Source organism: Microcebus murinus, chromosome 25, assembly GCF_040939455.1.
Source record: "Microcebus murinus isolate Inina chromosome 25, M.murinus_Inina_mat1.0, whole genome shotgun sequence".
NCBI lineage: Eukaryota > Metazoa > Chordata > Mammalia > Primates > Cheirogaleidae > Microcebus > Microcebus murinus.
In genome coordinates this window covers 11,849,061-11,866,921 of record NC_134128.1, presented here as the reverse complement: position 1 = coordinate 11,866,921, position 17,861 = coordinate 11,849,061, and the positions used below count along the sequence as shown (strand labels likewise).

General features: G+C 35.1%; 1 protein-coding gene across 1 annotated transcript in view; it reads left to right on the top strand.

Annotated features, from left to right (window-relative positions):
* The window catches only part of STAM (signal transducing adaptor molecule), a 56,300-nt gene extending 39,778 nt beyond the window's left edge, over positions 1–16,522 (top strand). Inside the window, exons 9-14 of the mRNA XM_012748669.3 lie at positions 2,030–2,118; positions 5,709–5,796; positions 6,234–6,288; positions 6,806–6,959; positions 9,037–9,212; positions 15,170–16,522. Of these exons, the coding sequence (XP_012604123.1) occupies positions 2,030–2,118; positions 5,709–5,796; positions 6,234–6,288; positions 6,806–6,959; positions 9,037–9,212; positions 15,170–15,401 (794 nt within the window). The 3' untranslated portion in view covers positions 15,402–16,522. The remainder of the gene's footprint in view (positions 1–2,029; positions 2,119–5,708; positions 5,797–6,233; positions 6,289–6,805; positions 6,960–9,036; positions 9,213–15,169) is intronic.
* Positions 16,523–17,861: the final 1,339 nt, after the last annotated feature.

Here is a 17,861-nt window from a genome sequence, read left to right as displayed (position 1 = left end):
TGATGTTGTTTTGGGGGCTTTTCTTTTTTTCCCTGAATCAGCTGTTGGAAAGGATAGAATTGTCTTGGATGCTGTTCAAGATCTCATGTAGTGCATGCAGCTATATCACCTTTTTTCCATCATAGACCAATGCAGCTTCAGTGTGAGTTTTCTAGTTCTTTTCATATGTTTCATTCTGGATAATCTAAAAAAGAAACAGGAGCATCAGAGCTTATGTAATAGGGTTTTAGTTCCCAAGGTTGGCAAATAAAATCCTAGGATGATCCCTGTAACATCATTCTTTTTGAGGAAATAGCAGTCCACTTCACTTAACCCATTAAGTAGAAATATCTACCCTCTTAGCTTGTTCTTATTTTGGAGATACAGTAAGAGATTGTGAAAACAATTTGTTGTATACATAATTAATATTTTTTACACACATATATAGTAATAGTATTAGTTCCTATGAGAAAAAAGGCTGCAAACTTGTGCATTGTCAGCTGTTAGACTTTGAAGTCAGCCATGCTTTCTTGTATGGGTAACAGCCAGTACAGTGTTATCCCAGCTCTCTGCTTTTTAATAGCTCAAGATATAAAAGGCAAAACTGTCTATAGCAGATGTCTCTATGCCTTCATGGGAAAATGAATCAACTGAAACCTTTTTTTAATGTAGAATTTTGCTTTGAATGGGATTAATATATTCCTCGTCTTGGAAATTAAAATATTTCTATTTAATATGGAAATACAAAGCACAGAGTATACAAGTGATATATATGATTTCTTGTTCTTCGAATAAAATCACAGGCCAGATTCTAGTAGTATGGCTTGGAAGAGCAAGATAGATTGGCATTCAAATCCAGGTTTTGTCATTTATTAGCTTTCTCTTCTTGTGTAACAGTTTTTAATCTTTCTAAGCCACCTTATTTGTAAATTGGGCATATCTCACAGGATTGTTTTGGAGATTCATTGGGGAAATATAGTATTCCATCAAGCTTATTAAATAGTTTAATATTATTTCTCTTCCTTAATTTTATCTTTCTTCTATCTCCCTTTCCATCTTGATTCTTAATATTTTTATGAGTTCTGATTAACCATGTTGATATAAGGATTAAAAATACAGAAAGGAAGTTTATTCTTTTAGAACTATGTATGCCTCTTAGTATTATTTGGAGGTTGTTATGTTAATAATAACTTATATTTACTAGTTTATGTTATATTAAATAGGTTTTAAAGATTGCTTTGAACAAGAGAAAAATGTGCTTCTGGCCAATGGTTTGCTGGTCCCTCAATGACCACTTTTTTATTTGAAAGTATAGTATAACTGAAAAATACCAGCTGAATGGTTGGAAGATTCAGTTTCCTGCCAAGGCCACTGGCAGAGTTCTCCCTGTCTGGATGCCATTCTCTTAGTAAAAAATCTGAGTGGCATGCCTGAGAACATATAGTTGATTTCCAATTCGTTACATTGAAATAATGTGGTTTTTCTATCAAATGAGATTTTTCTTTGAAATGACTGGTTTAAAAAGAGGATGTATTTTATTTATTTATTTAAAAATAAAAAGAATTTTTCTATTTTTTGTAGAGATGGGTCCTAGCTATATGCTCCTCAGGCTGGTCTCAAATTCCTGGCCTCGTGTGATCCTCCCACCTTGGCCTCTCAAAGTGCTGGGATTATAGGCGTGAGCTACTGAACCCAGCAAAGGATTTACTTTAAATTTCAGAATTCACCTATGCCATTGTAAATACTTTTGCTTTTGTCCACCAGTAGGTAATTAATCTTTGAGAAATATAACTCTTTATTTTTACTGAAGTCTCTTTTATGGAAAATGTGAAATCTTTACAAGAGAAAATTAAGAAATCTTGACAGAGTTTTATAAAGTAATGTTCTGTCATTACTAACTACACCTGTAGCCCAGTTATTTCTTAAAGTGAGTCTCTTAGCTTGATGGGAATATAAGAAAAATTCCATCTTTTCTCTTGGAACTTAAAGTGCTTTAAGGTAAAATTTTAAATTTATTATAAAGAAAAGATAATTTTTACATATTTTACAGTTAAAACAGAGAAGAAGACGGTACAATTTAGTGATGATGTTCAGGTAGAGACAATAGAACCAGAGCCGGAACCAGCCTATATTGATGAAGTAAGTGATTTCCATGGTGATAGCAGTTGGTACTTTGTACTGAAGTTTAAATGTTTTTCTCTTTAACAAAATCGATTACTTGAATTTTTTTGTTATGCAAAATTTTCTATTTTTTTTATTAATTTAAGCAATATAGATAAAGCAAAGATTGTTCTTGGAACTTCCTCCCTAATCTCATTTTTACCATGTTAGTACCTCATTATTTTAAATTTCTGCTTAATGTTCTATAGAATTGATTTATTGTAATTTATTTAATTCTGTTGTTGGACACTTAGGTTGGTTATGGTTTTTACTGCTATTACAGTGTTGTAGTGAGATTTTTTTGAATGTCTATCTTTGTGTTTCTTTAGTGTAGCTGTTTAGGAGTGGAATGGCTGAGTTGAAGGATCTATGTGTTTTCCAGGTTAATAGAATCCGCCAAATTGTTCAGCAAAATGGGATTTTACACTCCTGTTGATACTATGTGAGAGATCCTGTTTCCCCATACATTCAACAAGTGTATTAAGATTTTTTGCACACTTCTATGCAAGAGAGAACACTTCATTGACTATATGTTGAATGAATAAAACAAATTACTCTCTCTAAAAATTAAACTGTCATTAAATTACTTCTACATAACCATTTCATAAAAGTGTTGCTAATATATTGTATATTATTAGAAATGATTCTTGACTCCTTGTATTGAACACATTATAGTATTGGGGGAAATGCTTATGCTAATTTTATGTTAAATTTGTACATATTTCATTGTCACATCTGAAGCAACAATGCATATTTTCAGTGATTATGTTTGAAAATATGTCAACTTGGTGGTAACTCAAAGCATAGTTTTTGGAACCAGGTAGTGGTATCTAAATTGGTATTTTTGGAATTTAAATTTGGTATTTTCTTGAATTAAGAAGCTTTGTAGGAATCTCTGCTGTTATTACATATAAGGAAAAAGAAGATTAAAACTGGCTACCTTTTTCATCTTCAAGCATGTTAGTGGTTGTCCTTTTCTACTCAAACTCATTAATATTGCTGCTATTTTGGAATAATATTAACACAATTATTGAATCAACTTAAAAGTACAGTGTAAAACAAACTAGCAAACCATACAGGATTTTTCAAGTGTAAACTATCACCTGTGGGCCAAATCTGGCCTCTTGCTTGTTTGGTTAATGCAGTTTTATTGGAACACAGCTACATTTGTTTACATATTATTTGTCCATGGCTTCTTTTGTGCTACTTTGGCGGAATTGAGTTATAGCAACAGAGATCATATGGCCCTCAAAGCTTAAATGATTTACTCTCTGGCCCTTATAGAAAAAGTTTGCTTGATTCCTGATAGAGATCATTTTAAGGAAATCTTTTCAGATTTTCATATTCCTTAAGTACTCTTTCCTAAAATTAATCTGCCTGAGAACACTCTCTGCCACCATTTTTTATTTTTTCCCTTCTCTTCTCCTTTTACAGTCCTCCTCTCCCACATTACAAAAGAAAGGCTTACCGCTTGCCCACACTGACTCTTACTGTGGTGCATTGCCCAAAATGTAAAAATCCCCAGGGACAATTCCAAATATTGGGGTGGTTGTTAAGAAAATGATGACTCTAGTAACTAGGTAACACAGCTGAAATGGCTTCATATATATACACGCACGCACACACACACATATTATCAAAAATTAGGACCAAAATGAATTGTTGCTAATAGTTCATTAAAAATAATTTTTAATGAAAGTCCACTGTGATTGCTGACATAAAACTCCAAATACTGAAACAATAATATTGCTATAATAGCTGTTTATATGAACAAGCTTTCTCTGCATTTTTAACTGTAAAAGCAAAAAACAGGAACAGAATCGATACGGAATCCTAGCTCATTTTATTTTTTAAAATTTGGAATACAGTTATGTTGTTTTGACTCATTATATACTAATAGTAATCATTAACTCATATAGATGAATTTATCTGACATTTAAGGCATTATCAGTTTATATATGTTTATTATGAGGACATTTGATATGATTATCAGTAGAAGACTTTTAAATATATTATATTAGGATAAAATTTTGTAGGGGAAATTGGGGATCTGATGAGTTCAATGAGAAAAATAATTTGAAATTCTTGACAGACTGTTCTTTGACTTTGGTAATGGTGGGTACAGATTGTTGTGGTATTTTAATTCCTTTGCATATGTTTAAGAATGTGTGACTGTTTTATTTTAAAATGTCAATATTTAATGTCTTGGAAATCATATCCTTTGTAACAAAGCTTTTGAAAAAGGAGAAATTATCTATAAAATATATGAAGGGGTTTGTTTTTTAGTGTTCCTTTGGAGACAGAAACAAATTTGAAGAGCACTCTTGTAGAGAAACAGACTGTAGAAAACTGTGCTGAGAGTCAAGGATCCAACTGGGCTAGGGAGTTACGTGTAGATAATTGTGTTACATAAGAAAATGCAGGTAGAGGCAGACTAGTGGTCTTTAACCACTAGTTAGAAACCCCATTTCTTTGGTGCTAAATAATTTTAAACAGTGCATAGTATTCTGTAAACAAACAAAAAAATATCCACATGTCAGTTGATTGTTACTCTCATTTTACCTTTTTTTTGTGCAGTAGGCAAACTTTCTGACGTGCCTTTGTTTTTTTAGACTGCTTAAAATGAAAATTGTGAATCATTATACAGAATTCTTTTGACTTGGGAAGAGTTTTTTAAATACAGTTGTGTCACTTTCACTCTCTAATGATTAATTCATTTCTCAAACTATTTCCCTTCTACACAGAGCACAGAGTTTTTGTTTCAAATAATTACTTTGCTTAGAAATAATAGTCTTCAAATTATTTGCCCTATGTACCTATGTACCTATGTATAGTAGCATAACCACATAAAAACCATGTAGGGAGAAGGGTTTGTAACGTTTTTAGTATTCTTTGGTAGAGTAGATCTGTTATATGATATAGAGATGTATTTATGTAACGATGGTTTCATTAGTTCCCTTGGTCCTTACAATAAGAGATTCTGAAAGAGATCTAAGTCTGATTTGAGATACCTTCCAGCTCTTCCTATATGGAATAGAGAAACCACAAGTCTTCCTCCTTCCTTCCATGACAAACTGAAACACTGGTGGAAAGAAAATGTAGATTAAATCCTTAGAGCCCCACTTAAAAGAACAGCTGTAATATAGCTGATCTCTGCCTTACTGAAACAGCTGCTGTATTCACCATGGGGGAGAAGTAATGACTGAGTTGTTAGTCATAAGTAGTGTCCTCTTGAGAGAGAGGTTATACCTGTTGGTGTGGCTCAACTAAAGCTGCTCCCAAAGTGAAATCCTCTAGCATGACATAAGAGATCGAAAAACCCACATGTTGTAAGTTTAAATGTGGCTCTCTTCTTATTTAAGAGAATCTTTGTTAGCAGTTTCAAAAATACATAGGAAGCACTTTCAAGGCTCTAACTTCACGTGGTAATAAAGAGCATAAAAGCAAAATTGGAATCTCCATTACTATGAATTACAAAAGTTCTATATCCATTATCTAGTTAATGAAGTGAGAACATAGTGTTGCATAAAAGTTGGCTGCTTTTTATGTTAACTATTTAATTCTTGTAGGATAAAATGGACCAGTTACTACAGATGTTGCAAAGTACAGACCCCAGTGATGATCAGCCAGATCTACCAGAGCTACTTCATCTCGAGGGTAAAACTTGTTTTCCATTTATCTTGCAAATAAAGAATAATTAGGGATTGATATCTAGTGTTATGTTATAGAATGGTTTTTGAGACTGTTATTGAAAATGTAGCATTTCTCACTCTTCCTTTACGAAGGCTCACTTTTATATGCAGCTTAAATCTTAGGTAGAATTTGAATTCTTATACTTTTCCATCCAGGTTAAATATTTTATTCAACATTTTAGAATTGTAGAAAATGAAAAGGATGTTTAAAATTTTTGAGATCTACATTTTAGATCGTCACCGTTATACTTTAAGAAAAATCATTTTTGGGTTTTGTGAGCTAAGGTTAATTAATACAGTTTTTATTACCCCAAATCTTTTATTCCTTACATGATAGGAATATCTGTCAAAGTCTTTCTTTTGTTATGTTTTCTTACATTTCTTCAAATCTTGTCATCTTAGCAATGTGTCACCAGATGGGACCTCTCATTGATGAAAAGCTGGAAGATATTGATAGGTAAAAGAACATGGGCTATATCTATACTATATACCTTCTTCTCTAAAACTATCTCTGTAAACTGCAGAGTGGTCTATATCTGCCTTTAAAAAATAAAAAAATATTCCAAAGGAACTAGTGCTCATTTGCTCGTTTTTCTAGTAGATGTGGAGAATTGGACTCATCTGTCAAAGTGAGGATTTAACTGACCTTTGCTGTATTCATCTTTTTAAAAATAAGGATTAACTAATGTAATCTGCTAATTTGCTAAAGTAGCATTACCAGAGCCCACAAACGACCTATTTGTCAATAACTAGAGAAACTCAGATACAGTATAAACGAGAGTTCTCCCAGCATAGTACCTAAACCTTAACAAACAGTATTGGTTGCCTTGGGGTGAAAATACAGGATATTTTTGTCATAGGTCAAATTTTTAATGTCTTCTGGTACTACTTTTTCCTATTTTGATATGTCATTATTTAAAGCATTGTATCATTTAAGCAACAACTATGTTTCAATTTATTATATAATGTTTCAGAAAACATTCAGAACTCTCAGAACTTAATGTTAAAGTGATGGAGGCACTTTCATTGTATACCAAGTTAATGAATGAAGATCCAATGTATTCCATGTATGCAAAATTACAGAATCAACAATATTATATGCAATCATCTGGTGTTTCTGGTTCCCAGGTAAGTTTTAAAAGTTCAAGTGTATTGTTTTAAATTCTCATATATGTTTGGGATTATTTGGAATAGGCTGTGTTTTTGTGAAATGTGAAACTTTCTAAAAGTAATGTTTACAATGAAAATCAAATTAAAAGAATCCTTTTACTTGACAATTACAATATATACTAATTATACCAATAGGTTTGTTTTTTTTAATAATTTCTTTTGTATAGGGGTTTGCAGCAGAATCACTCATCAAGCTTTTAAAAAAATATATAGATACTTTGGTCCTGCCCCAGACCTATTCAATCAGAATCTTCAGGATTGAAGCCCATATTTTTAAAGCTTTATATGTAATTATTTGGCTAAGAACCTCAGTTTTTGTTGAATCCAAGTCAAATTTCTAATTATTACTAAATTCTTCTTAGTATCTACAGTTTTTGTTTATATAGTGAGCTGCTTATGTTAAGAGTTCTTATCACACATACACAAAAAAAATAATAGGAGGAAACTTTTGGAGGTGATGGATATGTTTATGGCATAGATTGTGGCAGTAGTTCCATGGGTGTATACTTATCTCCAGACTCGAGTCATATTCTCCTAAATATATACAGCCTTTTGTATGTCAGTCATAAAGTAGTTTTAAAAAAACAGAAATTAAAATGTTTCAGAGCTAGAAAAACTCTCTTAAGCATCTAATGAACTTCTAGTCTTCCTTAAAAGGAAAACTTACATGCAAAGAAAGAAAAATAAAAAGCTGATATAAACCAACAAAATATGTTTCCATATTTTAAAGAAAGCAGTTGCTTTAATCTGGAATTTCCCCTCTTTTTCATGAATGTGCATGTAATACAATATGGAGCTCTTTTCCATTTTTTCACCCAACCAACTATTTCAAGAGCCCTTTTTCACAAACTCAGCAAGTTCAGGGTATAGGGAACAATTAGCTAGGATGCCCACTCCATTTTATCCATGTAGAGTGGGCACAGACTTTGTTTGGATTAATTTTTAGCATAGTCCATTTCCCCTGAAATGAGAGGCCAGCACCCTGGACATGAACAGGTAGGCCTGAGAAACTTGGGGCTAGATGACACCCACTCGGGGGCCTTGACCATCCCCCGGTTTAAGTCAAACAAAAAGCCTTCATGTTCAATTTGCAAAGAATGATAAAGTACAGTTATGAGGACTAATATAGCTAGTCCTTTGGGTCTCGATGTATGGTGAGTTTGTTATGCCTTAACAGACATACTACGATGATTGTTGTCCTCATCTCTTAGAGGATGTGTTACTGTCTTAACATACAATAACAGTCTTACAACATAGAGAATGAAAGTTCTCTTTTTAAACATGGGGGAGAGAAGGATCCGATGAATACTACAGAAAATTAGAACATTATGTGTTTCAGACTTTGGGTATTTAAGATTTCAAACTTTTTGGATAAAAAGAAAATACATTTTTACGTGGAAGAATAGGCAAACAAATCCAGCCTGCTGTCTGTTTTTATTAAATAAACTCTTATTGGAACATAACAGTCTCCTTTGCTTTCTGCATTGTCTATGGCTGCTTGCTATACCAGCAGAGTTGAATAGTTGTGACAGAGATCATATGGTCCACAAAGCTTAAAATATTTACTTTCTGGTCCAAAAAAGTTTGCTGACCCCTGCTTTAGAAAGTTAGCTTGCTCTAAAGTTCAGGTAATTGCAATTTAGGAAACGTGAATTGTATCCATAGATAATTACAGTCTGTGGCTAAAAAGCAATTCAAATATACTTCCTAAACATCCTTTGGGATTCCTTTTAAAATATTAATGTGGAAAATATTTAATATATTTAATGGAAAGGGAGATTATATTAGTATAAAGTTTCAAGATAAGAAATGAATGTAAGGTTAACTAATATTTAACTATTAATAAAATCAAAAACCATCAACAGCCCACTTCCTAAAAAGTGTTTTTTAAAATGCCTGTTGACAGAAGTAACTTTAACAAAGATTCCAGAGTGGTAAGTTTTGTTCTTTTTGTAACTGAATGCCTCTACCAAGAAAGTTTGGTATGCCTATTAAAATTGTAAAATCGAATATGTTTTTTCATTTACTGTTCTAGGTGTACCCAGGGCCTCCTCAGAGTGGTGCTTACCTGGTTGCAGGGAACGCACAGATGAGCCATCTCCAGAGCTACAGTCTTCCCCCAGAGCAGCTGTCTTCTCTCAGCCAAGGAGTCGTCCCACCAGCTGCAAACCCAGCCCTTCCTACTCAGCAGACTCAGGCTTCTTACCCAAAGTAATTTGATTATTGACTATTGTTTGGAGTTAGTACTGCTAAAACTCTTTAAGTGCCCCCAGTCATCTGTAACTATAAGATCTGGATAAGAAAAATCTGGGGTGGGCAGCCTCACCATTGTCGTACAGTTGACTCTCTTTGTGGTCACGCGTGGGTTGTGCAGGAGCTGGCAAGCCAGTGCTGGTTCACGACTCACTCTACTCCTGTGTTTTGGTTTCAGCTCTGAATTTTTTTATATTCTTAGCATAGGTTTTTTTGTTGTTTTTATTTGAGTCTACGGTGCTATTTGATAATGTCTTTAATGAAACTTAAATTTGGTAACTATAACTTATCATTTTCCCACAAATTTCATGTAAAATCTAAATTCTGTTGTTATTGTTTTTAGAATATATACTTCTGGGCTATCTCTTTAAGACAAATATTTTCTTATTTTTGCCCTGTGTTGGAATTTGTCTTATAGCTGGGTACACCATTTGAAAAGAGAAGATACAAGAAGCTGTGTGCCCTTGTGGCTCAGGCAGACAGCTGAACATGTGATGGCAGAGGCCAGTCTACTTTTGGCATTTACTCATCATGCTATCATATAGTTGAATGATTATTAATTATATAAATTTTATTAATGCTTTTATGGGAATCTAAGCTAAAGTCTTTCCCTTGAAGCAAATACAGGGTAGATATTCTGACTCACAATAGAAGTTTCTAGGTGGCAAAGACACAATTGCTAGAAACCTTTCCATCAATGTCAGGAATGCCCATGAATGCTCCTGTACCACCCTCACTATTTTGTTATTCATCCTTAAAGAGTCACATGTTGGCTGTGCTTGGGGATTGTCAAGCATTATTCTGTGATCACATCTAATTGTTCTAAACTGACCTTAAAAAAGATTATGGGGAGGCCTATTATAAGCATCAGAAATCAGGGGGCTCCCTAGTAGGGTATGTGTCTTAGAAAAAATGTTAAATGTAGTGCCCTCTATTGCAGGATCTTTTTTAAGTTGGAATCTGGTGAAAATGAATATGCTTATATGGAAAATAAGCAAGCAGCTATTCCTAATTAGAAGAGTAGCATGTTGCTCTTAACGCTAGATACACAGTGGGTAAAAGGTAGGAATCGTTGAGATGACTAGTGTTCATGAGTTGTGTGAGAACCCTTCAGCCATGTTAGTATTTGTTTCCCATGCTAGTCTTCTGTTTTACTGTTACATGCTCCTCTAAATGCCTTGTTACTAGAGATTACTTGGGACCTATTCTTGAAGGTCAGGATCTGGGGAAATTATCCTTGTAAATGAGATACCCTTTTGATGGGTGCTTTCACTGTGAAGGTCTGTAGTGCTGCAGCACTTTGTTGCTGCCCTCTGGGGATTGCACTCTCTGCGTCTGCAGTCAGGATAGGCAGTTGCTGGTGTGGGGCCCTACCCTACTGATACAGTATAGCTATTAATGTCACCTCTCAAGGAACGCATGTTCATTTCAGCCGGTGCCTTTTGAAGAGCATTTCTTTGAAATACTTAGCCCTCTCATCCTGGTACATTCTTGCTTGTTCTTTACTTCTCGGCTTAGTTTCATTTTCACTAGGAGGCCCTCCTTGCTTCCCTAACTCTCAGCACTGTCCCTCCTGTGTGCTGTCAGAGGACACTGTATGTACTCTTGCCTGTTTCCTATCTGGTAGTTGCCATTTACTTTTCTGTGTCCACACCTCCAGTATGATATCTTGAGAGCGGGGACTGAGACTTTCTGACCTTTATAGCCACACTGTGTAACACACAGTTTTATACTGGATAGGAACTCAATCAGTATTTGATAAAGTGTTATTTATGACAATTTCAAGTGCTATATTGAGCCAGTTTGGTGTATTTTTGTATTCTTTGCAAAGGCTTTAAGGCCATTTAAAAATCTATGTAAGTGTACAGTAAATAATATATGTATACAAATGCATAAAAAAAGTGTGTATGTGCTTAAATGAGTAAATGAGGAAATACAAGGAAATTGTTGGCAGAGCAAAAGTAGGATAACAAAATTGGAAGGAGTGAAAGTCAGGGTTAAAAGTCTCCTTGCTAGAGGTATACTGCATATTTGATTGAAGCTTTCTAGTTGCAAATCAAGATCAGTGAGGATTTTTGTTGTTTTCGGTAGGCATGTTTTTGAATCTTCCTTAGTTCCTAACTAGAAGGTTATTACTTATTCTTTTACATATCATTTTGGTGTTAGAGTTAAGCCTTTTTTAGACTTCTATCCTAGGACAATCTTATTGTTAATTGGGGAGGGTGACACGCAGTTTTCTAAAGCTACCTGTAGTGATGGCAGTATTATAAGGCAATAATAAGTAATAGTAACTGATGACATTATAAGGTCACCAAAGCTTATGTGCTCTTTTGTGATGATTTCAGTTTACTTCTTTTATACAGATGTTTATTGAATGTTTAGTGTATGTTAGCACTGTGCTAGACATTTCATATTTTTTTGTTTGTTTTTTATTTTTATTTTTTCCATCTATGATTATAAATTAATGGCAGAAAAGACATTTCATATTTAAGCATGGTTTAGAGTTTCTTAGCTTCAAGGTGCTTACTGGTTAATGGGGCAAACACATAAGAAATATGCAATTTATTACAACATAATTTACAAAAAGGGGTACATTTTTACAAATAAGGAGTAAAGCTTGGTACTTTAGGAGCCTTAGAGTTTGAGGAATTTTTCCAAGAAAATACACTCAAGCTGTGTTATTCTTAGCTAGGAGACAAAAGAGAAAGGAGGATGTTGTGTCACGACAAAGATATGGTAGTATGGAATGGCTTGGTACCCACAGAATGAGCAAAGGTAAGGGGCAGGCAAGGTATAGGATGTGTTGGGCATTACCAACAGTACACTGTTCCTAAAGGATTAATGTATATGGTAGGGCAGTGAAAGATACACTTGGAAATACTGACAGTGATCTAAGAATGAGTGGCTCTGGGCCGGGCGCGGTGGCTCACGCCTGTAATCCTAGCTCTCTGGGAGGCCGAGGCGGGCGGATTGCTCAAGGTCAGGAGTTCGAAACCAGCCTGAGCAAGAGCGAGACCCCGTCTCTACTAGATAGAAAGAAAATTAATTGGCCAACTAATATATACAAAAAATTAGCCGGGCATGGTGGCACATGCCTGTAGTCCCAGCTACTTGGGAGGCTGAGGCAGGAGGATCCCTTGAGCCCAGTAGTTTGAGGTTGCTGTGAGCTAGGCCGACGCCACGGCACTCACTCTAGCCTGGGCAACAAAGCGAGACTCTGTCTCAAAAAAAAAAAAAAAAAAAAAAAAGAATGAGTGGCTGTAGATGTCAGGTAAAGATAAGAAGAAAGCCCATAAAGGCTTTAAATGGAAGTAGGATGGATGGCTTCCTAGGCGCAAGATTAGAAACCAGGAGGCTGCGTATGTTAGGCAAGAAATGATGAATGTCTAACTGTAAGATACAGTGATACTAATGGGAAAGAGTTTTTTTTAGGAGATTAGCAAGTAATTGCATGTTGGGTGGTGTGTTTGGGAGACGGTGCAGAGCAGAGATAAGAGGAAGGTAATGGGTGAATTGTAAGGTTTTACCCTGGGCCATATGTGGATGTTAGAACTGTAAACTGGGATGAGGAATATAGTATAAATGGAGAATGATTACAGTAATAGCTAATATTTATGTGGTTTAGTATTTGCCAGGTACTGTGTTGTATGCTTTACACATATTAACTCATTTACTTCTCATGATAACCTGTGAAGTCGTTGTACTATTCTCCTCATTTTACAGATGGGGAAACTGAGACATGGAGAGAGGCCTAAGGTCCTGCTTAGCTAAGATTCAAAACCAGGCATTCTAGCCCTGGAGCTTAGCATATAGTCTCTGTATTACATTATTGCAACATTGTGGCCCACTCTTGTAAATTACAGCAGGGAATTTGACTTCTTGTGGTACAGCTTTACATCTCACACATGTAGAGAATAATGATGGGTGATGCCTTAGTTAAGTCACCACATTACTTGGTGGAATATAGCATTAAATTACCATCTCTTATAAGAATTAAATTACCATTTAATAATAATGAATTAATATAATTTCTATAAATTATAAGAGTATTGAATTCACCAACAATTGTGTTAATATGTGTAAACAATTTAGCAATCAAAGGAAAGTTTAGAAATAGGCAATATTTTGAAAATTTGTACAATTGCCCATTATATAGCTTGTTGTACATTTTTACTAATGTAGGGGACATTCTCCATATTAAAGCATCTTAGTATTTCTCTTTGCATAGCTAACTTAGTGTCTTACACACAGTAGAAACTCATATATCAGGTTTGAAATAGGAAGAGAGGAAGTGGAGACAGTGAATTAAGACAACTCTTTGTAGGAGTTTTTTTCTTGATATAGGAGCAGTGCACAAGTAGAGGAGGCCTTAGGTGGGAGCACTTGACAGCTGATCTAGCTAGAGGCAAAGCGGAGTTCAAATGGGCGTAGGTACAGACAGTTGACAAATGTGGTAGGAGAGTAAATGCTTTTATGTTTTGGGGAAAATAAGAGAAATGAGGTTATCAGACTTTCATCTCCCCTAGTCCTCCGGAACTGTTCTCATCGAGGAACTCATGATTTCCGTATTGCCAGATCCCATGATCGATTCTCAGTTCTCTTCCTCCTTCATTTGACAGTTCATTATTTCCTCCTCTTTTTTGAAACGCTTTCTTCACTTGGCTGAGGCCATTGTCTCTTAGTTTCCTCACTGCCACTCCTTCTCAGTCCCTTTGTCTAGTACTTCTTTATCCTCCTGACTTCAAGGTCCAGGGCTCGGTATGTGGAATGCCCTTTTCTTCGTTTGCAGTCACTCCCCAGGGGATCTCCTGTAGCTCTCTGACTGAACGCCATGTGTATGCTGATGACTCCCAAGTGTGTATTTCCACTCATCTCCTTCCCACCAGACTCCAGACTTGAATAGCTGATGGCCTATGCATTATCTTTTTTGTGTGTCTTCTAGACATCTTACTTGACACGTCCAAGATCATACTTTGATCATCCCCACCCCTAGTCTACTGTAGTCCTATCTGTAGTCTTCTCCTTTACAGCAAATGGCCACTCTACCAGTTATTCCTAACAGTTACTCACTTCTAAACCTCAGGCATTCTGGACTACTCTGTCCATTATCAAATTTCGAAGGCACTGTCTTCAAAATATATCCAGAATCTGACCCTTTTCTTTCATCTCCCCCATTACTGCCATGGCTCTGCTGCCTGTCAGCTCTCTCCTGGGTGATCGTAATAGCCTCTAGTCTGTCTTGCTTCGATCCTTGTCCTACAGTGAGCCTCATATGATTCTCATAAACCTTATGCTCAAAACCAACCACTTTCTTTCCATCTCACAGCATAAGCGCCATGTATCCTATCTTCCACCCCCTCTAATTCTGCCACTTTATCTTGTGCCATACTCCTTGCTCACTCTGCCACGGGCCTCACGGCCTTCTTGCTGTTGCTTGAACACGCCTGGCATTTTCTGTCCTCAACAGCTGCTTTTCTTTGCCTGAAATGTGCTTTTCCTAGATAAACAATCTGGTTCACTCCTTCACTATTTTTAGGTCTCTGCTTAAATATTCCCTTATCTGAGAGGCCTTCCCCTGCCATAAACTAGAATCCTTTGCCTTGGGTACTCTTGTTCTTCCCTTCTATGCTTTAGGTTTTCATAGCAATTATAACCATTTGACACATTATAAATTTATTATCCTTTTCCTCATACTTGAACATAAGCTCCATGGTGTTGAGGATTTATTTTTCTATTTTTTTTATAGTATTACAGTGCCTAAAATAACAATGTTTGGCAAACATGGATATTTAAGAAAAATATATTAAATGAATTGAGTGTACGAATAAATGTTTAATAAATAGCTTTCCTGTTTATCTGTAAATTGGCTCTATAAGTCAGTGTTTATCTAACTGAATGTTTTTCTCCCCCCACAGCACAATGGTCAGTTCTGTGCAAGGAAATACATATCCCAGCCAGGCTCCAGTATACAGTCCACCTCCTGCTGCTGCTGCTGCAACTGCTGATGTCACTCTGTACCAGACTGCAGGAACTAATATGTCCCAGGTGCCAAACTATAGTTTAACGTCCTCAGTCCTGCCTCAGCCAGGAGGCAGCCAGCAGCCACCCCAGCCACAGCAACCATATTCACAGAAGGCTCTGCTATAGGACCTGGCACTCCTCCTTTGGCACATATCGGCTGAATGCCCCTGACAGTGTTATGAGATTCGTTTAGTATCTTACGATTCGTTTATGCTCAGTTTATAGGAATCTATCTGGTCAGCAAGTTCAAATATTCAAGAAGGTAGAACTCTCTTCAATTTACATGGACTTTTTAGAGGTTCTCCCCCTCCCGCACCCCTCCCCCAGAGGAATGAAACTACTTACAACATTTAATTCCTTTCATAATATGAAAGAAGTGATACAGGATTATTTGTCTCATAAAATTACCCGGTCTGCAAAAAGTCAAACTTACAAAAACTGATGTGGCAAATGTTAATGTACATATATTGATATGTAACTTCATTAGTGGCCATTTTGAATCACAGTGGTGATCATGTGAATATATTTAACACTGTGTTAAATTAATTTACATTGCTATTTTATTTTAATCATGAACAACTACCATGTTTCTTAATGTTTTGTGTAAATTTAAGATAATTACACTATCCTTTTAAACTGCAAGAAAACAAAGTTGTAGCATATCTACATGAAGGCTTTCTGTTGTCCATGTTTGGGTTTCACATTAAACTGAACTTTCCTTTTACTAATTGTGAGCTAAACATACACATATATATATATATTATGTCTTTCTGTAGCCTCTGCATACTACTAGCTGTCATCACACCAGCGTACAGTAGCTAAATTTTTGGTGCAATTGTAGCAAATGATAATGTTCCCTTTGAACTTTTACATTTTGGCATGATATTTCAGAATATTGTGGGACCATGAGACAAAATTAAGTAGGATCACATTCTTTATATCTTATTTTTAAAAAAATAATGTTGATTTACTTTTTCCTAGTTGAAGGTAGTAATTATGTTTCTAAGCTGTATACTGTGTTTATTGGTGGCAGTGACACCAAAGATAGAGGCAATGGATAGAAATTTTTAAACTGGAAAGAAAACATGAATTACACTACATTTTCAAAGTCTCTTGTAATTATTTAGGATATAAACAAAATATGATTCATCTGTCTTATCCCATTACTAGTCTTTTAAATATGTCTTTAACATATTGTATCCTTTAATTCTTCATTAAAATGGATATAAGTAGCTGTTTCAAAGTAATCTATATTCCTGGCTTTACTTAACAGTTTATATATTTATTGTTATCTTTCAAACTGGATTTTCGGGCTGTTCTTTCCTGACTTTTAAAGTTCCAGTGGAATTATTTTGGCTTTCTACTCAGGAGTATTTTTGAATGAATGCTTTTCTTTTAATTCTTATGAAGAATGTTTTCCACTGACTTTTAATCTTTGACATATTTATGATTTCCCTGGTTTGCTATACTATTATTTTAACACTTTTATTTTAAAAATTGAAAAGTTGAGTTGAACACTATATTTAATGACTTGATTTAACAACTAACATACTGTAAATGAAAATTTGATATATATTTTCTAAGACTATTGTAATCAGGTAGCTTGCTTGTTTTCTTTTTGACACATAGTTCCATCTGTGGCAAGTAATCTTAATGGTGACTAATTTCACAGGTTCAAATTTAAAGCACCCAATTTAAGTGTTTCACTCTAATGTTGTGCTTTCCTGAGTTTAGAGCAGGCGTCCTCAAACTATGGCCCGCCGAAGACATTTATCAGGCCTGCCGGGTGTTTTTGCCGCCGCTGCCTGTCCTGCTTAGCAGCCTACTCGTCCCGGGCCCACAGTGCACATGTGTGGAATGTGTGCTGCACTCTCCAACGGTCTGAGGGACAGTGAACTGGCCCCCTGTTTAAAAAGTTTGAGGACCCTAGTTTAGAGTGTGTTGCCCTCAAATAGTAATTTTAAAATTTGAATTCAGATTTCACATTTTAAATATTTTGATAAACATTGCCAGATTATAATCTTTTTCACTTTAATATGATGGTTTAACTGATTACACTTTTCCCTAACTCATACTGTATTTTTCTTTTTGTCCTTTGATAAATTCCTATTTACCAGTGACAAATGTATCATTTTCCCATTTTAATTTTGGTATCTTTCATGCTGTAAAATCAATGACATATTCTCTAGTATGCTTTTTTGCCCTATAAAAGTCAGTGGTGAATTGAAAAAAAACTATCCTTATAATTCATATATATTTTTCTTTACCCGTTGATCACTAAACTTATAAAGGTTTAAATGATGAGTACTTCAAATTGATATTATATTAGTTTGTGCCTTTTACTTATTAAGAATGAAAATACCAGGTGGAAAAATTCCAATGAAAATGAAGCACTGGCTTCTCTGTCTTTCAAATAACGTGACACAGATGGAAATAGGAAGGGACTAGTTAGGATCACAAATGATTTTGTTCTGAAACCTGTGTGTGTTGCACTTTCTGGAAAATTTTTTATTAATAGCTGTCCTTATTTTGAAGGAATAGGATTATTTATAAAATGAACTAGCTATAATGTAAACTTCTATGAAG